Source organism: Gymnogyps californianus, chromosome 3, assembly GCF_018139145.2.
Source record: "Gymnogyps californianus isolate 813 chromosome 3, ASM1813914v2, whole genome shotgun sequence".
In the NCBI taxonomy this organism is placed as follows: Eukaryota; Metazoa; Chordata; class Aves; order Accipitriformes; family Cathartidae; genus Gymnogyps; species Gymnogyps californianus.
Genome location: NC_059473.1, coordinates 22930537 through 22954564, shown reverse-complemented (window position 1 = coordinate 22954564; position 24028 = coordinate 22930537). Strand labels below are relative to the sequence as shown.

Genomic DNA, 24028 nt, shown 5'->3' with positions numbered 1-24028 from the left:
GAAGGAGATGCAGTTGAAAAAAGTTAATATTTCATGTGTAGTTTGACACCACCCTAAATAGTTTAGCTTCAACTCAGTAACCAGTTTTAAGTAGTCCCAGTCCAATACGAATTAGGCAAATGCCTATGTGGTCTATAAAAAAAGTGCCTGTTCCCAACTTAGACCATGTGTTGGTTCCTTTTCGCAATCTACTTTCAATCAAATTTCTGGTTCTCTTTTGAATTTGTCACTTTGTATTAACTGTTGAAAGAAAAAGAAAGCACCAATCAGGATCAGATCACATTTGTAGGTGATCCCCAAACATGTTTTTAAACAGAAAAGGAGAAAGTAGTACAACAGTTTATACACAAAAGGCTTCAAATATACTTTGGAATCATAGACTTAAAGTAAACTAGTAGGGAGACCTGTATGTTAACATCAGAGACAGATACAAAGGCTTCATGGTTCAGAAGTGGAGGTGGAGCATGTGGGCGAGATGGCAAGATAATTCTTCCCAGAGAGTCAACCTTGCAGTGTCACCTTGGAATTGGCAGCCAGTGAAATAAGGAGAGGTAATGCAATGGCATAAGCTGAAATGCAGGAAATTCCACTTAAGCATAAGAAAGGAGTCTTCTGGACAAGAAGGCCCTAGTTCAGGAAAGAATCTTTTGTTTACTAGGAAAGCACATAAATATAGACTTGGGTTGAAGCACGAAATCATGCTATGCTTTTGTGATGGGATGTTAGGGATGAACACATTCTCCATCGCTTGTAATAGCAGAAGTAGTACATATTATTCTAATCAGGATTAGAAAACAGAGAGCAAATCCATTTGCAAAAGAACCTAGATGGTGACACAGGCTCTGGCTTTTGGAACAAGGATAAGGTTGTGAGCAATTATATGAGCAATTCTGTATTTGGCTGACTTGTGATTTAGAACAACGTTGAGCAAAAGCAGGAATGTGTAATTTCCTTTTTATTGTGAGTGACCTTGTTAAGTAGTGGTAGGGTAAGGCCTGGATTTCTCACACCTAAGTGAGGTATGCAAGTTAGGACCCTAGTTGCCATTGACTATCTCTGTAAATAGTAGACAGAAATGCAATTGCAGAGCTCTTCAATACTTTGCCAAGCTCAGAGGGAAAGTGGTCCCACTGTCTTTCAGTATTGATAATATAAAGAGCATAATGATGTTAGGTCTCCAATTTAGGTTCTTCAGTGAAATGGGATGGATTCAGACCTAAGTGCTCACAGCCTTCACATATGAGAAGAATAAACAAAAAGTTGTGAGATATTGTTTTGTTTAGTTAGATCATTGATGGACAGAAATCTGATGATAATTTTTAAGCTTAGGAATTTCCCTTAAAAATGTACTTTATCTGTTTGGTGGTGCGGCAACTCTTACATTCCCTTCCAAAGAAAGAAAAGATGAGCTGCAAGGCAAAATTGTATCAATTTAATCGAACAGTTTAGGAATACACTTAGACCTGGCAACCATTATTTCATTCCAATATTAGCTATCTACGGTTAGTATCACTCAGAAAACGTTTATGGAGACAAAAGGGGAGATGGAGTCCACTATTTATTCTAATTCGTACCTTTGGGGCTGAGATTCCCTCAAATATATATATGTATACTTGTGTGTGTGTATACAACTACACATCTACGTGAAACTTTTCTGAAATTTAGCAGTCCTACATTTTTCTTTTATATAAGAAATATCTTTTCTGCTGTTTCCATTATTAGTAGATTGGTATGATATTAAAGTGAGCATTTAAAATGCACCTTAATTAAACTGCAGGAATTATGCCTTGCTTAATGTAATGAAGAAAGAGAATTTAAAATGAAGTAGCATCATTGTGTTCATTTGTAAATAACATATTGCAGCCAACTGTTTCTTAATTGCCCAGACTGTTGATAAATAATCCAGTCCTGCTGCTCTCCACAGACAATTTGCTTTGGATCAGACTAGGCAATTCAAATAACACTAATTACAGTGAAACCCTTTTATAGTGAATTCCTGTTTGCCATGGGGGAGAAAATCACTATATCAGGGGAAAGCACTTTTGCCTTTGATTTGTGTCTAAAACATAAGAAACACATAAAAGCTGCATGTTGTGCTAAATAAAGGACATACTCTTGCATTCAAAGTACTTATATTTTACTTTTTATGATACAATTGTGAATTATGTTCATTTTGCATTTGTAATTAGAGGGCGGAACAGATGTGAAAGCTTAGTTTAAAGTGATGTATCCATTAAAATAACCTATGCTGCCAAGTGATTGCTTAGTATAATAGGGGATTCGTTCACTATGAGAGGAATTCTACTTTATTGGAAGGAAACCAGGACTTCAGGAAATGTTTTCTATATCAGGGGATTCACTGTAACATGGTATCATTGTATTTATGATTTTATGATGTTAAAATGAATATTAAATGAAACAAAATTCCTAAGGATTACTCGGGAGGCAGCTAAGTACATAACATTTAGTACAGATGGTTGGAAGGCACAATTTTGCTCCATCACTGCATCCGTATCCTTGAACGATTTCGACTGAAGACAGCATTTCTTTGAATTTTTCATTAAACCAGACGTCTTGAAATATGAATTCCTTTTATGTTTCTGTGAGTTTTGGCTAAAAGAACCCCAGTGAATAAATCATACAATACTACGTGTCACCAGCACTTGTGAATATTTCTGCTTTGTTATTCTACTCTCAGTAGAGCACCATTGATTATCAAACTCAGCGGAGAGCATTTTATGATCATATATCTCCATTAGCTCCTAGTTTGACTACCATAGATTTTTCTGGTTAAGCCTGCATTATGTATTAGGAAGCCTATCTCTTCAATACAAAGTTTGATTTTATTCTCTCTAAGCCTAGAACTCTTATTATATATTATGTATAAAGATTCTTATCTTTTATATGTAAAAATAGGAGCACTGTCTTTGTGTAACTGAAATATATGCCATCTTTTTTTTCCTTGATTCACAGACAGCATATTTTATTATGAAGATGAATTTCTACAATGAAATGGCTGTCAGGGTAAATATTTCTTCACTTGTTAAACAAATGAAAAGTCAATTGTGCTCCGAATTTGCTTTTAATAAAATGAGCAAACCAGAATAATATACACTTGATTGATATGCTGATGGCAACAGCGGGAAATAGTACATAGTTAAAAATTAAAGTTACACTCAGTAGTCTGGGTTGTATTTGAAAACTGTAGCTGAATTTAAGGCATCTGCATGTGTGTTGCCTCATTTAAATGTTCATTCTACCATATATGATACTGATAAAAACCCCAAACATTCTATCTGTGAGTATTCTTACAAATGTAGACATATATTTACAATTCTGACAAACTATAGGGCTTTTATGTTTGTTGATGTGGCTGTGCTTTTTCTTTTGTTATTACATGACATTTGATGTATTGAATCTCAAAAGAGTTACTCAGAGAGCACAGGACAATTTCATTGCCTAAACAGAGGTGGAAATGCACTGATCTCATTGATGATATTATGAGTGAATTTTCCTAGATGAAGAAGAGTGTAAACAGTCCTTGAACTTTAATAAATATACAGCAAATGAAGTTTGTTATGGGGAAAACTGCAAAATATATTTAACTAGAAATTAACATTTTTTTTCCTGAACTTTGGGACTGCACTTAAACAAATATGTAAAACAAACATGGGAAGGACATGAGATAATTCTTGGGATGAGGGACTTTTGGAGAGGGCTATTGGAGACGGACTTTTTACAAGGGCATGTAGTGATAGGACAAGGGGTAATGGCTTCAAACTGAAAGAGGGTAGATTTAGATTAGACATAAGGAAGAAATTCTTCACTATGAGGGTGGTGAGACACTGGAACAGGTTGCCCAGAGAAGTTGTGGATGCCCCATCCCTGGAAGTGTTCAGGGCCGGGTTGGGTAGGGCTTTGAGCAACCTGGTCTGGTGGAAGGTGTCCCTGCCCATGGCAGTGGGGCTGGAACTAGGTGAGCTTTAAGGTCCCTTCCAACCCAAACCATTCTATCATTCTATGATTCCATGAAATATTTTATCTTACTTTTATCTTATTCTTTTATTTTGTGGAATAAACCTGCTTTACTTTAGAGGCCTGTATCTTTTTAGGCTAGGCATCTTACCTTTTGAATTCTACCAAATGTAAGAATGTCGGGGGATGGAGAGTAACTCAAGGAAGCTCCTGTAAAGTAGGAAGATTCTCAGAATGAATTTTAATTTTGTGGCCTTTCTGGTTCCAGAATAACTCAGACTCAAGAGATGTGTTCCCATCAGGTTTTTGACTTAGTGCTGGTTCTCTCAAAGGCACAAAATAGAATCTTACATTTGGTGCATGTTAGAGAGCTGAAGGTGTTTAACAGCAATCTAATTCCTCAGAAATGCACTTTTTTTTGTTGTTTTAGTTTATTCCTTGGTTAGCTAGTTTGAAAGTATTCCACAGTGGATAAATGCTGTATACTCATGCAGCTGAAATCAGTGAGAAAACACAACATACAAGCCAGCTCTTAAAAGTTGGCTGTGTACTTTTAGAAGGCATTTGAAGACCAAATTTCGGAGGTAATTATGTATTCTAGTCAAATGGAGTTTTGCATTTGGTCTTTCATTTTTAAAAGAAATTGAATGTGTTCCCATTCATTTGTAATGGAAATATAATGTTGAATCATTAGGTGATATAAATCTTCAAAGTACCATTTTTTCAGTCATGTCCTTTTCTTTAATGGAAATTTAAACCAGTAGAAAACAATAGAACAGATCTTTATTTAGTTGCAAATATCAGAATCTGATTCTCCTCTATCTAAATCTTGTGCAGCCATATCTGCAGAGCAGATTTAAAATGCTACCATTCTGAAACACTGAATGGAGTTTTTTTGATGTCATCTGTTTTTTGAAGAACTAACCAAGGTCCAGGACAATAGAGAATAAGGCCTGTTGAGTTTCTGCGCAGAAGATGTGTGGCCAGACTTCAGGGTTCCTAAGCCAACAGTGCCTCATATTCACACATTGTGAGCTTGAGTCATGATTAACATCCTTAAGTGTTCTGAATATATAACAATAACTGTGTATTTTTTTCTATTTAACCACTTAGTTTTGCCTCATAGTATTATTAAAATATTTATTTCAGTTTATAGTCACTGATTAGAAAGGCACTTTCAATTTTGGCAATTGAGGGCATACACATGCTCATAGTTTCGAAGTCAGTCTACATTTCTGTCTCCCTGGACTGCATTTAGTTGTAACCAGAACTATCAGTTTCACCTTTTTAAATTAAATCAGAGAACTTGTTTTAATCAATTTTGGTTTTGAGTACTAGGTCAGAATATGATTCTCTCCCTTAAAAGATTTAAGGTCGCTATAAATTTTCAGCAACAAAAGTAATCCTACGGAAAAAAAAATATTTCCATGAGCAGATGGCTTTTGATATATCAAGGTTTTGCCATTTGTTTTAGTGCTTAAAATAAACATTATTTATAAGACCACTTACATTTTGATGTTACTTAATGAGGAATATGCATCATTGATTTGACTAGCTTAAGAGGTCATTTAGAACTTGCCCGTTAACAAGCTGTAATCTGCTGAGCACACAATGACTTTGTTTAAAATTATCTGTTCAGTGCTGATCAATGACAATAATTGTTTTGTACCAATCACTGTTGAAACTTGCTAATTACTTTGAAGGGCATACACACTTGTCTCTTTTTTTTTCAAGAATTTTTTAAACATTCACCTTGGAATTAAAAAGAAATATAGTTGTAACACATTATACTTCCTTATAAAAGCAAACATTTAGAACTTTCACATTGAAAATATGAACATCATCAGAAGCTCTGTGTAAAATGTTCTTTTCCAACAAGATTAGTCTTCAGTTTTGTGATCTCTGACATATAGTATTAGGGAAACAGAAATCTAGCATAAAATAATTTGAGACATAATGCAGTTTTTCTTACTTATATTTCATCCAGTTGAAATCAGTGAGGTCATTCTGAACAGAAAGTGGTGTAAATAAAGGTAGAATGCGGCATTTAATTGGTACACTGAGCCCATTGGAGATAATTATAGCTTTATACAATTTGAGTCTTTTGTCCTTCAGTTTTGAGTTTTGATCCTTTAACCCAGAAATATCCAGTTCTGCATTTATAACTGTGAGGTGAAGACTGTCAGAAAGAGTTTCAAAGGGACCATAATCCTGCATTAATGAGCACACAGCTATATGGGAGCCAAGTTACTCTTGTTGAGAAATTTTGAAGCCAAACAGAAAAACAAAGCTAAGATCCTTATTCACATGCAAAGAATTTTGCTTAATCCCAGATGTCTGAAGGCATACTCATTCTTTGCTCTTTCTCTATCCCTTTTTAACCCAATAAGCTTGTGTATGAGAAAGTGGAGTTGCAAAGAGTATGAAATTTACTATCACCTAGTGCAAAGAAGCACTTCTAGTGCTTAACCTTTCTTGTTCCCATGTTCAACTGCTCACATAACTATTATTTATTCATATTATAACAATGTCTAGAGGTCCAAACCCTTTTTATTCAAAAAAATGCAAACAAACAACGACACATAAGTAAAAGAAAATACCAACTTTTAAAATTAGTTTTGAGTCTTATTTGAGAAGACAGGAAAATACTTGGTGGTGCACAAAGGGAAAATAGAAGACTGTACTAACACTAAAAGTCAATATCCTCTTATTCCTAATAGCTTTAATGCAACATTTTATTTTCTTGGGGACACATCACTCAAAGACTTATTGAAAGCTTTCCCATGATACTTATTCTCTTGTTAAATCTCACGTAAAGAGATAATCACAACTGTATCACTAGGTGCCATCAGTTGAGACTGAATGCTAGTTTTTACTTTAAAAAATAGTGGTTTGGCTTTTGTGATTGCAAAATGGTACCAAAGACAAAGTATGAAAATATGCAACCCTACCTTAGTTAGTCTTCTTATAGATGGCTCCAGTATGTTACTGTTTTCAGCTCAGAAAATGGGAGGAGATAGAAAAATTGCAATAACTTTTGTCAGTTATCATGGTGGTACAGAATTGGACTGCAGTGGAACTGGAAGGAGTAGAGAGAATTTTGCCTATTACTGAAGAGCACTCCCAAGACTTGATGATACAGACTCTGAAGTCACTGAGTGCAAAGGTTGATTGATAGTGTGGTCAATGGGCAGCTTTTTTTCCCTTGCCTTCTTCCTGAATCAAACACAGCAAAACATGACACTCCTTTTTCCTTTTTTTACATGCTTCTTTAGAATAAGAGATAGGGTAAGAAAAAAACCAACACCACAAACACATGAGTTGCACTCCACTTACCAAGTCATCCCTTGGTTCTGGAAAGAGAAGGGTTGGTGTAAAGCAAAAAAAAAGAAAAACATTCCCAGTAGATACACTGAAGAGTTTAAGTTCTTGAAAAGTCTAGTAGCCAGAGGCCCACAGCAAAAGGAGAGCTCTTGGCAAATTACAACATTCTTCTCTCCAATGCACTTTTAGTGAAAGGGAGTAGCTTCTCACCTTGGAGTTGCTTCTGGATCATAAGACCTCAATCTTCTTGCCTTTTTAATGTAGATTCTGCCTTTAGGCTGTTACGTCTGTTAAGATTTCAAAGCTGTAAAGGTCAAAGAGATGGAAGTTGGAGTAGGAGTGAAGGTAATGCAGACTAGAAGATAGAAATTGGGAGAAATATGTTGAGGGAAAAAAGGAGACAAAATGCAAGGAAGGAAGTAAAGAATATTTTGCAGGAAGATAAATAAGTTCAAGGATGGAAGAATGTAAAGAAAGAGGAACTAGACACTGAGAACAGAGGAAAAGATCATTAATCTGTTTTTCAGATGTATTGATCTAGAATACACTGACCTCTTACAGGAAAGAAAATGAGGAGTGAAAGCAGCCCTCAGCATGACTGAATAGTTACATCTTCCACCTATACATGTCATGGCATAGGGATAAATAAGGCTAACTAAATGGCAGTACTGATAATTTTTTACCTAATTAATACTTACTTTCCCTTCCACAAAACAGATAGCCAGTAAACGTGTAATCATTTCAGAAACATCATGATTAGAATTTTTAAGTATCAGAGAAGGTTTAAACTCTTTTGTTGAAATAAATTCTTGGGGAAAGTCAGGCTAGACTAAGTCTTTTAGTTTTTTCCTCTCTTTTTTTTTTTTAACTGGTGCTTTTTTAAAAGCACCAAAATATGAATCCTTTCTGGTGGAGGATGCTACCTAATTTCTATTCTTAATACAACTTTAGGACTAGCTACAGATAAAGAGATTTCCTTTTCCAGTTTAAGCTTTATCTGTTATACAGGAGGAATATTATTTTGTGAGAAGATTATAATTAATGTGCAACAACTAGACATGCATCATCTTACATTGGAGATGAAAGAATTGCAATTTGTAAATGATGTTTCCAGAAAGCCTGATTCATTGAGTTACTGGGAAGGCTTCTATTCAGTTTAGATTATATCCAGAGCACAAAGGTGAGAGTGTAGCAGAAGATATTGGTGAGGTGGTGACTCAGTAGGGAATGCATGTTGTACCTGAGAAAAGACACCACTTCTGTTGTCTGCTTTTTTACTGTTCTTACATAGAGCCGTGCCACTGACAGTAGCAGACACTTCTTTTCATTGTCACACCCCAATATAAACAGTGGTTTAAAACTTGATATTATTTTTTTAATGTTGACATTTAATTGTAAATTCATATCACCATTTAAATAAAATATGTTATGTCCTACCCTCATTTTCTTCATTGAAATATATTGGTGCTTCTTCTTGATATCACTTTTAAGGAAACTATATTATTTGGGAAATACAACAGGTATTTGATATGCATATAAACTTTTGATTTGAAATACACTAAGCAAATGTTTATTTCCTATAGATTCAGAAAAGATGGCGAGGCTGTTATGTTCGGAAATATATCCATAATTATTATGCACTGAAGAAATACCTGGAAGCCATTTCTGTGAATAACGAAATTGTCAGGTAAAGATAAAAACTCCATGTGGTAAAGCATTCATTTCCTCTTCTTTTATTTGTAAAAAGTTTACGGCACTAATTAAACTGTTTCTTTGAGTGTAGGTTCCCTTCCATTATCAAATATATATATATATGTCATGATTCTCTTTATCCTAAGCCTGTGCATGTTGTGCCACATTCTGTTCTCATTTACACTGTTATGAATTCAGAATAATTTCTTTGAATTAATTAGAGGTACTCTGGGTTTATACTAGTTTAATGAAATCGAATTTGCCTCTTCACCTGTGCTCAGAACTCATAGATTATTATGCCCTAAATAAGGTTTGTTGAACTAGATTATTTTTTTCCCAGTATACACAAGCTAAAAAAAATTTTCTTTTCATAATTTGTTTTGAAAATTGATTATTGACAATGAATGAAAGTGCAGATTTGGATCTGAGTTACATGCATGAGCCATACTATGAATATTAATTGTGAAAGATACTGGTGTGGATATAGCGAAGCAGATTCTTTTCGTAGTTACAGAAGAGATTCATTGGCCTATTTGATTTCTGGCTAGAACTGTTGTTGCTATATGTTCCTACTTTATTTCTCCTATCCATCCCTTGTCTTTCCCTGTACTTAAGTTGAAAGCTCTCTAAAATAGAGGCAATTATTTCCTTCTAGCACATTTGATGTCCTGATCCATAACTATTTCTTCAGATAACAGTGGAAAAAAACAGAGAAAATACTGGGTGACCATGATCATTACTTTCTCATTGTAAGTGAAAGTTGTTGGACAAAATCCATCCATTTTTTGCTGTTCAGAAAGCCTGAGACAAATCTTTGCTTTCTGAAGAATGGAAATATAAGGGAGTCTAGTGAAAAAGTATTTCTGGAAGTCTTGTATAGATCACATGGCAAAGACAATTCAGCCAGAAGACTCTTACAGAAAACAGCATACGCAAGTTATATATGAAAAAAAAGAATTATCCAACTTCTTTGGACACTGCTTATTAATTTATATTGTTTTTCCACCATTACAGCTGATGCTACATCCTCTTTGTCATAGCATTATAACTCGTGCTTTACATTGTTACATATAATGAAGCACACTGATAACTGCCTACCTCTAATCTCTCATTGCTATTCATTTAAATGTATTCTATGCAGAAAGTTAGATCATAACTCAGAAAAACCAGACTTAAAAAATCTGTCATCTCTTCAACTGTACCTTCTTGTTCTGAAATCCTTGAAATATGTTCTGTTCTTGAAAAGGTAGAATCCTAGGAAGATTAGACCAAATCTTGGAAAGTAAATGAAGCCATAACTTTTCTAGTTTAAAATGAATATAACTGGATGAACTACAGAGACACAACCTGCTTCTCTGTTTATAATAGTTCTATCACTCTTCTCCATTCCCTGCCTAAACCTGGAACAAGGCTCATAACTTGTCAGTTAGATTGACTTTTGATGTGTGTGAACAAAACAAGATAGCAAGTGGTATTCCTGCTGTACTGAACACAGATTGATTAGAGCTTTGTATTTTATTTCCCCACACTCACAATAGGTCTCTGCTGGGTACATCTAACTTTGGAGGACTACAAAAATATTTGTCTTTCAGTACTTTGACATGTTCATCAAATTCCCTAGTATTTGTTCCAGGTCATTAAAAACCATAAAGCCTATGCATTGGGTAGGTATTTTAATCGAGAAATACTTTTGTGCTGTTTTTTTTTTAACAGGTAAGGTGAGCAGTATGACTTCAAGTACATTAAAATGTGTCAAAGTTGGTCTGTGTGAGCTCTTACCTGGCAACTGATATATTGATATTCTGCTAATTTGAGTTCTGTCTTCCAGAGTTCACAGAAATATATGTCTTTCAGGTTAAAAAATCCATCTTTTGGATTTAAAAAAAGTTAAAAATGAATTTTTGAGCAAATTTGGTGAAATGGATCGTATAATTTCAGTTTTAAAAATGCATCAGTTCTCAAGTGCAATCAAGAATCACTGCAGTAATCTCTTTACTGGGGTGCATTTGAAAACTAATATGTATATTATCTTCAACATTCTTCTTATGAAATCTAACAGATGTTTAGTGAAGATCAGGTGTAGGCCCTCAGCCAAACAGATTTTTCCTGTCATTGGGCTAAGTTGCTGCCAACTACTTTGGCCCCAAAGTGGCTCACTGTGTTTCTTACGAGGAATACTGAACAAGGTGGAGGAGAGATTCTCTGCTTATTTTCGTCAGCCATCACATCAAATGTGTAAGAGTATAACCTCATTGTTCATAAACATTTTTGCGTATATAAAATTCTTGCAATTGTTCATTGTAAAAAACACCAGGAACTGTCTGAAATTGAAGGAGTGCATTTATGAAATGGCTGGGTTTTATTCCAGCATCAGCGTTATGGAAATTTACATGTTGGAGGACAGAGCCACTAATATACTTGTGCACTCAGATTACGCTGGCTTTGAGTGTTTCATATCTCTAGAACACCACAAAACAACACATCATGATACATGAAGTAATGCATTTTTTCTTATTTGTCTTATAGCTGTATTCATCAGAATATATGCATTAGTGCAGTGTCAGTGCTAGTAAAGAACCAAGTTTCTCCACAAATAGCAATAGAACCACAGTAAAACAGAGACTGATTTTAAGAACTCCGGAGTGGTATAACCTCCCCCCCAAAAACCCAAGAAAACCCCAACAAAATACACACTAGAAGCTTATAATTTCAAAAGTTTGTTTAAACTGTATTCTTTCTGGAATATGATGTAATTCTAAACTAAACTCCAATGTATGGTTCTCAGTCTTGTCTTCTAGAATAACGCTGACAGAATTTTTATTTATCAACAACTACCTGAAATCGCATTGCAAGTCCTTCTGAGATACGTTTTTACCTCTTGGTCTCCAGAACGAGGGGTTGTGCTTAATTTTCTCCTCTTTCATTACAGAAAATTTGGTATCAAATTACCACTCACTTGTTTCTAAGCAAAACTGCAGAGGAAGTTGCCATGAAACTTTGGACATTCTGTTAGTTTCTTATAAGAGTATCTTACAAGAGTTATGGAACAAAGTTTGTTTCCTTTTCTCTCCTCCTTCGCCTTATTTTTTTTTAAATACAAGACACTTCCCTTACTAAGGGGTTTTCTCAACTGGTAGCCACATCTTTACCATTCAGCTTTAATACAAGCCGTCCTTATTTAATAGCTGCCCTCATTTAGTAGCCAGACCTTTATCGTTTGTCTTTACTGTGAAAACCCCAGGAGAAAGTAAACTTAATAGAAGCTGCCCCAGTTTAAAGCCATAGAGGGATGTAATTAAGTTTAACAGAAATTGATTTAACAGAAATTGACCTAAAATATAATTAAATAATAATAGTCATATTATGTGTGAGTTTCCACTCACTTAACAGACTGCTTATCCTAACTTAAGGCACTGTTTTTGTATGAACTAAAGGTAACTGTCGACTTTAGCTCCCAGACTGGCTGACGAGTGTGTGGATTTTCCTCCATCATTCCCATTACTTCCCACTACTACAGAACCAATAGGTGTGATGGCTGCTGGTGTCCCCAGTAAAGTCCCCAGTAATTAAGTTGAGAAGTGATTCGAAGAATCCCTTGACAGACAGCAAAAGAACGAATTTGAACCCTGAACTCTGTCTACATAAGGACATACTCAGATTTTTCTTGACATTTGTATAGTTTAGGCTCAGCGTAACGGGGAAATGCGTTCATTAGTCCTGAATTGTTTTTCCTACAAGATTTAGGAAGTTCTAAACCGACCAAGTAGGAAACCTGTTCTTAAATATTTATTTTACAAAATTTTGCTATTTAGATTTTAGTAATAAGTCTTCATCTATAGTATCCATTTGTATTTAAATAAATACCAACACATACTGTATTCTCTCTGAATACGGATTAGTTGGGTAGTTGCATATATAAATGCATGCATTAAAATAAATTCCATTACATCTCAGTGAAGTTAGTGTATTTAATTTTAAGGGAAAACACCTTGTTTTGAAACATTCTTAAAGCTGCATTTAAGTTCTCTAAGAGCTGGCAAAATGGTTATAAGGGGAAATATGCCAAAAGCAATTAGCATAGGCTATAACTCCATATGATGCATTAGAATTTTGTTTTATGTGAAACAGTTTCCAATCCATGATAAGCAAATGGACATCACTTCACATAAATTAGCATGCTGGTGCCATTATATCAGAAGAATTTATGGATGATGTCAGTTGCCCAACTGTGTGATTAACTTGCCGTTCTTTGACTAAGGTTATCTACACACTGGCCTTTAAACTACAGTAAAGCAACTTTGCTATATGTCAGGTGTGCAACTAGAGATAAGATTTTGGGGATGTAGTGTTCCATTTACTGATGAATGGCACCATTTAAATTTTTCCCTAGGCACAGAACTCAGTAAGATAGCAGTATCAGAAAACTAACAAAGCAGTGGCAAAGTACTGGCATTGGGGTTCTTGTGTAATCAAGGCAGGTAGTTTAGCTTTCTTGGCTAATGAATAAACACTGGCTAAAAGGTAGCAAACCAAGACCTGAGTCTAGCTTTAGCAAGCATCATAGTGTACCTAAACACTGTTATGATTATAAATCGTGAATTTCACACGCTTAGAGGATTGACACCAAATTCTCCGTTCCATTGTTGTCAGCTTTAGTAGTGAAAAAGCCTTGAGAGTGGCCCTGAAGAGCGTGACTTTCATCCAAATTTGACTAGCTGTTCTATCAGCGGATTTAGTATCACAGTCATCATTAAAGCTTTTTGGTCTTCTAGAAATGTCAGGGAAATAGATAACGCAAAGTGATAAAAATCACTTCCTTGGCAATATATATATTCACAAATCCTTTGTGCAGTCTAATTTTTTATAATCTTAATGAACAGTGAAATACAGTACTGTTACATATCGCTGATGATCTAATCCAATGTTTAGCTTTTCTGCAAATATGCCTGAGCATGTAGTACTGAAAAAAGTAAGAGTATCTAGCTTATTCTTGATTACTGGAGCATTACTGAGGTCTATTTACTTTTACCATGACAAGGACTTTTCTTCTTAAAACTTTTGAGGTATTGCTATTTTCCATGAAGTGGGCTTGAAATAAATCATCTGTTGTCATAGTAATATGAGGAGAACTTGCTCGGCCTCCATCTGTCTGTTCCTTTCTGATAAAGATAAGTCCAGGTGCTGGCCATTTTCTCAAGTGTCAAAGTGTTTTGAAGAATGTATATATTGTCTTATAATTCAATTAAAATGTTCCTCCTCATTGACTGCAGAAGAAATTGATTCTGTAGTCTATTTTCAATTAGTGCCGAAGCCTTTCAGACAGCTCCTTGGAATTCTTGCAACAATAAAAAACTCATTTTTGTAATGTTGTCTTTCACTTGGTGTTTAATTAACTAATTTATCTTCAGCCCATCTTCTTTTCCTTGTCTTCAAAGATATCTAGAGCAAATACATTATGCTTTTCAACTTATTTACCTGTAATTAGAGTTTTCTGAATGTAAACTTATCCTGTCAGCTTTCTTTGGGAGCCATAGAAATAGAGACAAGGGCCAAATATGCTTTCTTTTATTTAAAGATTAATTTTGAGTGGTAGGGCGCATAATTTGATGCCTTTTCCAGAGGATTTTAGATGTAACTGCTAGATCTTGTAGGAAACATAGAGCTGTAATCCACTGAGGATCCCAGGATACTTCCATAGCTACAAACCTGAGATTGTTAGGGTGAGTAAGATACACAAAATGAGATATTTTATTCTTCTCTGTGATTTGACCTAGTTTCCATTGAACAATATTAAGATGCTCATATTAACTTAAGTGAGAGTTAGATCAGATGAAAGCTTTAAAATAATACATTATAAAGAGACTCACATCTGGTTAAAATATTCTCTACAGTCATGTATTTTGTGATGGTTATTCCTTCTTAAATGTGTTGTCCATAAATCCAGCTTTCTTCACATATTCCGAGCATAAAAAACCTCTTTGACAAGTCAGTCCATTTTTAGGTCTTCTCTTTGCCTACCTTTATACATATTAACACAGTTTCATTTACATATGTGCTTTTATACAACATGTATGCTTATATACCTATAGGCTTTTAATAGTGCATTTTGCAAAACAAGACATTTTAGATGGACATTTTGGCTTCTTAGTTTGATCATGAAATTGAAATGAACTGGCTAAAGCTATAGAGCAGGCAATACCCTGTTTTAACTCCATAGGAAAGCACTTTCTGAATGCAGGGAGGTTAAGGTAGGAACCATTATGGTTACACAGTAAGCTGAATTTCCAATGCAGATTCAGCTAGACATACCTCATGTGCCTTATTCTATTCATGTCTCTCTTGAGCAAGTGGTGAAAGGAGTCTTACCATGTTTTTAGCTAGTCCTGTATAATATAGTTCAAGTTTTGCAGATAAACATGAATATCATAAGTAACATAAGTAACTGGTTAGAATGTAGTCTTTAAAAATATGAAGGCTATATTTTCTCATGTATTTTTGTATAGCACTAAACAAACCATTAGGAGTAACAGATTAAATAAGCTTTATTTCACTTGTATCCAAAGGAAAATTTTTAATCTGAGTGTGTAGAAAGACATTTGAGATCCTTGCATTCACTCATTGGGCCAAATAGTCTGTGGTGCAGCTGATTGATTACTTTTGGTGAACGTAGAATAAAACAGGTGTGACAGCATAGTATTGTAGAATAACAATAGTTTTATACCTGTGAGCTTTGAAGGCACTGTAGTGTCTGGATAGATTTTTTGTTTTGAAATACGTCTGTTAGAATTACTGACAGCTCATAAAACATTTTCTGTGGACAAAGACTGAATAATCTTAGCATTTTATATTGTCTTATATAGACAGACTTCACAGTCTTATATTTTGTCTGAAGTAGGATCTTCACTGCAAAATAAGTAGAAAAGGGGAAGAGGTACAGTTTCATTAAGCTCTAACATATCATTGACTGTCAGGTAGGTCTTGTTATGCTGTCCATCCTCATTTAACTATCCCACAAGATCTCTTAATGAAGTTAAGCCCCAAGTTCACTCCAGTAATTCTGTGGCAAGAGTTTGTGCAATGTAACAATTCATCACTTGTCAGGAAGGCACTTTTAGTTTATACATTTAATAAGGGCATCCTCTAGCTTGGTTAATTAGAAGTGAACAGTTTGCATATTTACTAAATGCGGAGTGTCATTGCCACCACGGCCTATTGCCTACATGAATTATTTCTCTATCTGCAATAAACAGCTGGGTAATTATTACTGCCATAATCAGATAAATTCCCTCTGTAAGGCTTTTCTTACATGGCAATTCTTTGAACTCATCCAAAGCTGAACAAAATTTATGAACTCCAGCAGCTAGGCCACTTTTTCATAGTGTAGTGTCCCTGTTCCCTATTTCAAGGACATGTAGAGTATCATAAATATTGTGTAAATTAGGAGGATAAATATGATTACCTAAAGATTACATATTAATAAACTTGATTTTCAAAATATAATTTTCAGGTTGTAACTGATTAAATTATAGCAGTTCTGGTTTTATCTAATTGTAGAGACATGACAGGCCATCTATATACAGGCTATACTAGGTTATCAGGGAAGAGCTCTACCACTTGAAGACTAAAGACTCATGAAAAAGTATATAAATATTTTTCATGTGCCTTTTGAAGAACTAGTCATTTCAGCTGTTTAGATCATTAGAAGTATGACAAATTTTATGTGCCATTTACTCAAGTCACTTAAAGCAGTTCTTCTGTCATTAAAGCAAGGTGATGGTTCTTTTTGGTGTGCAATTTTCAGTTTAATAATGAAGCATAAAATTTAAATGCATGAATTTATGTGTTACATTAGAAAATAAGATATTTTATTTGTAGAAGCAATTTGTATACAAACAATTACGTAACTAAGCTTGCTCTATGCTATCCAAATATTCCAGCTCGTATGTGAGTGTATCTACAGAAACATCAGTGAGTACTTAATTTACACGTACAGCTTTTCCAGAACATGCTGGAATGTAGCTTATTTTTGAGTTCTCCAAAGAAACAAAAGAAAATCAAAAGACATAAGTGTCAATTTTTTTTTAATTAATGCACAACAGTCCATTTGATTTAACACCACAAGTTTTTTTTTATCATAATGTAAGATATTGTGTCTGACTGCAACTAGGAAATTGCCATTTAGCTGCTCACGTACTTCATAACTCCTTATTAAATAAGTAGCATACCTCACAATTTAACAAAATGTTCAGAGATAGCAGGAATATTAAGGAAGACCAAACTAAGTAAAGTGTTCTCTGGCACTGCCTTACCCAGTGGAAGGCTTTTGAAGCTAGACTGCCTTTCTCATTTCCCATTTATGTGGGAGAAATAGAGACTACAGTGGTGAAGACCTTTAAAAAGAGCCACACCACAGTTGTGGTTTGTTATTAGAAGTGTGGTATCTATGCATTGCATTTTTGCAAGTTCATGATCTGATTTTTGACTGAGAATGTGAAGGCTTATTGATCTTTCTTTGACATTTCAGATATTTTATGGTGGAAAGTTATGGTCCTTTCCTTTATATTGGTATATCCTATAATACCCCATGAAGTATCATAGAATTGCATGAGATGCAAAGCAGTATACAGTCTCTCATAATCACTTTTTTTTGTTTTAAAAGAAAAATGTCCAAAATGAAAAAAAGGGATTTAAAAAAAAAATTAATAGTCTTGGTTAATTATTTTTGGATTTTCTAGATCATTATAAATAGATCCTTCTGTTATCTAAGAAGAGTCAGTTCTTTTAAATACTCACTCAGAGAAGAAAATGGAAAAACTAATTGTATTCTATTTTTTACAGTCTAGAACAGAAATGGGAGTAACAAAATAAGTGGGGTTTTTTTGTTCTAGTGATGCTCAAAATAATGTTATTCTGAATCAGATGGTCTAGTCTGACTTCAGATCTATCACCAGTATCATATCTATCAATAATAAATTTATAACAATATCTATAAAAAGCCATTAAGCTTTGGCTGAACAATCTAGTCTTGATTTAAGGACACCAAAAGATAGAAAATACACCTTTTGTTCTACTCCAGGAGTTAATTACCTTTGATGTTCAAAGTATGTCCCATATTTCCCCATTTAAATAGTTTCATTTTATCTTTGAACCATTGCTTCGTGTTATATCCTCCTCTACTAGACTGAAACCTCCTTTAATATTCAGAATCCATACGTTAATCTAGCCATCTTTTAGTATTCTTTGTGCTAAACATAAACAATGGAGGTCATTGCAAGATATTGTCTCTCTGCTTAAAATAATTTTTGTGACCATTTTGGACAGACTTTTAAACATCCTTTAAAATACTATCAGCATCAGAACTCAGCACAGTTATGGTGCATAAGAAATTAAGAAAATAATAATTTTTTTCCCTTCTGATGTATTGTCAGCTTATGCATTGATTTATATACCTTTTCATCACAGTATCATAAAAGAGCTTCTTCATCTGTATGAATCTTACTCAGAATACCCCCTTTAAAAGCCATAGTTCCTCATACTGTGAGCATGATTTTTTTTAAGCTGTGCGAAACTTTTACTTATTATCATCCCCCTTTCAAATACTTCAGACTCTTCACTTTGTAGGGATAGTTACATGAATCCGTTAAGTTGTTTATCCTTGACAGTGAAGCTAAATCCAAATATTTTACCTTGAACTTCATAGTTCCTCCTGCCTTCAAATCAAATCAACATGACAAAGTATTTCAAGAAAACAACATTTTCCACCTCTTTTCTCCAAGCAGGCTATTCTTTTCTTGTCCAATTAACTAGCTGATTGCAAAACATTTACAGCCTCATCTAACAAACTAATTTGATCTTTCAGCTTGCACGACACCCAAAATGATGCAGCACTCATGAGCTTACTTGTACTTGGTGGTGGAAGGCCTTACCACCATCTAGCACTGTGCTTGGCTACTCAAGAAGGAATCTAGTACTCAGATCAGAAAATTATGTGCTTAGATATAGACAATAGAAACTAAATGTTGGATGTACTCTTTAGGCATGAATAACTGGATGCCTAAATCTATAATTAAAAGTAGTCTGGTTTATATGGTAGAAACCAAATTTCAGAGAATAGACTTTGCATGCCGTACTAAAAAATGCCTGATTTTTTGGATGTTGATTACTGCGAAGTTTTCAAGACAGTAAGAGATAAGATTTTCTAGCACTTCTGAAAATTGGGATCTAGTTGATAATTTCAGTTTGGCAATTAGCCACTGCTGTGAAATCACATACTTACAAGTAGCACTGCAGTATTTAAAAATGCATCAAATCTCTCCCAAAATAATCGCATTTGCTATATAAAAAATATACTCCTTTGCTGTGTATTTTGTAATATTTTACGCTTCATTAAAAATGACATCATAGATGTTCAAGTGGTAACACCGTTCCATCAATATGGAATTTGAGAAAACCATCAGGTACCGTGAAAATCACTATGAAGATGTGAGATTTGGCATTACTGCTCTGCTATACGTAATGGGTCAATACATAAAAGCTCTCCCTGCCTTGCAGTTGTAAAACCTATTTAATGTGAACAAAGTGTACCATTTTATTTGCAAACACATGCAGACTTTTATATCAAAGTAAGTGAAAAATATGAGTCAGGCAGTAGACCTCGGTCAAATTGTTTCATAATACCCTGAGAAAGAAAATCAACTTAGCTGATGACCTTTAGAAGTTATAACGTCATGTTTGCTTTCTAAATCACATAATGTTGAATATTGTAAATGTTGCCAAGTACCATATATTAAAGGAATACAGATATGTCTACATTGTCCTGCACTGCAGCAGAGAGATAACAGTTAGCTTAAATGAGTTCATTCTAGTACTGGGAACAGCTTAACTGTAGCAAAACATAGCAGTGTGCTTTCCTCTAGTTATTACTGCAGATGGTAGGGTATATAGTCTTCTGGGAATTGCAGTGCCAAAAGATAACAGATAGTTTCACATGACATTCACTAGAAAACTTTCAATGGTATTTGGCTGTGGTTAGACATCCTCTTTTATATGTTGCTGGAAAAATGAAGAACATAACTGCTCCTTAGCAGCTTAGCTCTGACACTGTGCTAGAAATGACCACTGCTGCTAAACTACTATCAGAATAATTTGTGTCAGGTCTCTGTTATCCATTCTGGGCCAGATCAGCTTTGTTACCCCCAAATACTAATTTCACTGTTTAAGCTAATGAATCAATCCATCAGGCTGATTTTCCATGAAGAGTCCAATAGCAAACAGACATGGAGTGAAAACATTTTTCCTGTTATAGTTAGCTATATTAGTATAGACCTGAGTGTGAATAAAGTTGAACCAGTATTCTGGGATCCAGTTGCTCAGCCAGCAGAAGCTTCAGTGTTGTAGTTACTCTTATGCCACATCCATAATGGGTGGGTTTTACAGTTTAATTAAATCAAAATAGTTAAGCTAACAAAACATAATCATTTACATCAGACCTTTTACAAAAATAATTTTTAACTTCACAGCATTTTGTGCTGCCAATGAGTATGAAGTAAATTCAGCTTAAGGATTTATACACACAAGGGAAAAACATTTAGACCAATAAGTTTGCAAGTTTCCAGAAAATGGAATAATTTGAAAAGATTATATTTTACCAAAACAGTAGGTTTGAAATAGGTGTGAGGAAAAATTCTGTATGAGTTGTTATTGAAACCTTAATTAGAAGATTCTGTATAATGGATTAGAGAAAATACTCCCTTTTTAGTTATAAACTGGCTCTGCAATCAGTATTTTGAAACGCTGTTGCACTCTCTTGAGTAACTGTGCAGCAGTGGAAATTGGAAGGGTAAGAAGGATACATCAGTCTGTTCTTTCCTGTCGTCTGGTACATGCTGTGTCCTGATCTCCTGATCTGCACAAGGTATTCATTCACTGTATGCCCTTCACTGCTATGTTCATCACATTTCCTACGTAGTGTATTGATCACATCGTGGACCTTGACAGTTCAACTGGTATGTCACTTAATTCCATTGGCAGTGTACACTATGTGATTAAGGAAAGATGGGCAGAGTATGTTCTACGATGCACAAATTATAATGGAATTTTAAGGTGTTATGAATTTCTTTCTGTAAAATTAATACTAATAGAAACTATAGGATGTTTTTGCATGCCTACAAATGAGCTTTATTTATTTTAATTTTTTTCATCCTAAGGAGTCATATTAGTTTCCTGTTCACTGCACTGCAATGACAGAGCAGCACTATTCCTCCAGATTTTGAAGTTTGATTAAGTTGTTCAATGGATTGATATAGACATTGACATTTAAAATTAGTAAGAATTTTGGACACCCATTTATGGTAGGTCTCCTAAGCAGTAAGATACCTCATACCACTAATAATTGACTGCCTCTTTGAGCATCTGTTTTACTGCAACTTGAGATCAAGCATTTCGGTCAAGGGATTCTGTCAGGATACACACAGGAGTATACTTCATGGTAGAGAGAAGTAAGGGGGTTACAGAGCTGCTCTATTCCGCTCAGTAAACCTGAACAGGTTCGCTCCAAAAATCAGAAAAAGGTTGAGGATGATCAAGCTGTCTGATGGTACACAGCTAACATAAGTATGTAGTACGTGTGTTCTGTTAAAACTTTGCCTTTAAAGTACAGAGCTCTCTAAACTATTTTTACATCCCAGGCTAGTCTATACTTATATTTCATCTTTTCCCAAATGTAATAGATTAAGTGAAATGATATTATCATGGCAGGTCGTATTCCATTCTCACCTACACCAATGTAATGTGAAATCAAGTGGCATGCAGTGGTGTACCAAAAGTATTGTCCCACTAATTTCATTTTCACTTCCATATTCTGTATTTGAGCAGGGAGAATGATATATAGTCAGGAAGGTAAAATCAATTTAGGTTATCTCCTTTTATGCTAAGGTTGCCTACTGCCTATGTTGCAGGAATTTTATGATTTGGGATCTGAACTGTTTAAAATTACAATAACTTTATACTCTTTCTGGGTACTCTAGGCAACTATACTAATTATTGATTTTCTCAGATGCCCTTTGCTTTAGTTAATATTATAATTTTATGATTATCTGGTCAAAGGACCACAGAATGCCAGTGAAAATGCAAACAGAATGCAATAGTTTGATAAAGTTCAATAAATGTAGGTCAGTGTGAATTTGTAAAATGATGCAGTTCTATGCAAAATTATTAAAATCTGTATATTGCTGAAATCATCACTTGAAGACCTTTCCAAAAGTGCCAGGAACAATATTATATGTGTATTTTTAACCTTTATACAGACAGCAGGAGCACTGTCAACCGAATTTGCATCTCATAGCTGGAACCAACACCACTGCCTACTGCATAATGAAGTAGCAGAATAACAATAAGTTACCTTGTCATATGAAAATGTTTTATTTTCAAACTATACAAAGCAAATAATTTTATCATAAACAAATCAATAGCTACTTCACATATTTGTTACACAAGATCATTCTTAATTGTGGGCTTTCAGCACGTACGTTGATAATCCTATGCCTATTTTCAATTACACAAAACATTCCCTATGACAAGGAAAACACACTTTGTGTTACCGAGTATATTCACTTTTTTAACAAATGAATGCATCCTAAACTTGTCCTAATAAATGTTGATATTCTTCTGATCTGTTGAACAATTTTCAGATCATGATAAGACACTACATTTGTCAAAACGTACATGTATTCCTTCTACAAGGGTATTCCATAAAAATCTGTATGGGAGAAACTCTGATTGGACTAAGCTTATATGGGAAGCCAGGTTTGTACAAGATGCAATAGATGCTGTTAGTATACTGAAATAAGCTTTAAGATAATGAAAAATCATGTGCTAAAAAAATTAACCGCTTTTTCAGTTATAACAGTTTAACAAGCAGTACTATTCCAACTATGAGCATGCAACAGACAGATAATTTATAAAAATAGAACAAGATTATTAATTAACCTAAAACATGTTTTGCATTTACAGAACTCTTTTTCTCCCAAAAAATTTGGTGAAGCTTCAAAAACGCAGGCCAAACAATTTGCCCATATTCAATTCTCCCACTTCACACTGAACCATGAAAGGTTCATCTTGAAGAAAATTTGGTCCAGAGTCCACAGAGTATCATGCATCGTAGCTAGTATTCGTAATATCATATAGTCCCAAGAAAAGATTGCGAACTATTCAATGAACCTAAGATAAGTATGAACAAAGAGAAGACTGGCAGTAAGTGTAAGGGTTTAATCCAAAGATCATTTAATTTCAATGAATTTTCAATTGACTTTAATGGAATTTGGATTTATTTTCTCTGGGAAGGCATACATGTAGAAGGTCACGAGCATGAAACTTCTCAATAAACACATTTACATGTAAGCTATCTGGAAGTCTAACTCTATTTTGAAGTATAAGTTTATGTCTTTAGTATCAGTTATGCTTATACACATTTTTCTGTATGGTAACAGTGAAACCCCCTGCACAGTGCATAACGTGTTAGTATTAATCTGCTAATGTGTGAAATAGTATATTCATATCCAACTACTTTTAGATTCTCTGCTTTTGTTGCTCCTATTCAAATTCTTGAAAGTATTGTAAAAGAGATGAAAGTTTCAGGTTCAAATAGCTTTAGAATAAATCTATATTTATGCTAAAACATCTATGCTTTCCAGTCAAGCAATGTTTGGACTACTACATACCCCTTATTTTGTGCTGCCTCTCAGGAGAGAATCATCGTGGGAGCTATTATCCCTGAGACAGAATTGTCTGCATGTTCTGTACAACTGTACAGAGCAGTATAATGCATGATGGAAATATTTTAGCACAACTGACAAAATGCGTAGGCTGCAAAAGTATGTTGAAAATTATTTGTAACTGCTTAAAAAACCTCAAAATTTCAAATGGATTATGGTACAACATTAGTGAGGATGTGATAATCAGGAAGGATCATGATGATTTGGATGATAGTACTGTCTAAAAAGATCATGAATTACATTGAACTTCAACATGTATTTTAGAC

The 24028-nt window shown here is 34.5% G+C and overlaps 1 protein-coding gene across 1 annotated transcript in view; it reads left to right on the top strand.

The window, feature by feature from the left end:
* The window catches only part of SPATA17 (spermatogenesis associated 17), a 92493-nt gene that overhangs the window by 11303 nt on the left and 57162 nt on the right, over nt 1-24028 (top strand). Inside the window, exons 4-5 of the mRNA XM_050894797.1 lie at nt 2974-3024; nt 8883-8986. Coding sequence (XP_050750754.1) covers nt 2974-3024; nt 8883-8986 — 155 coding nt within the window. The remainder of the gene's footprint in view (nt 1-2973; nt 3025-8882; nt 8987-24028) is intronic.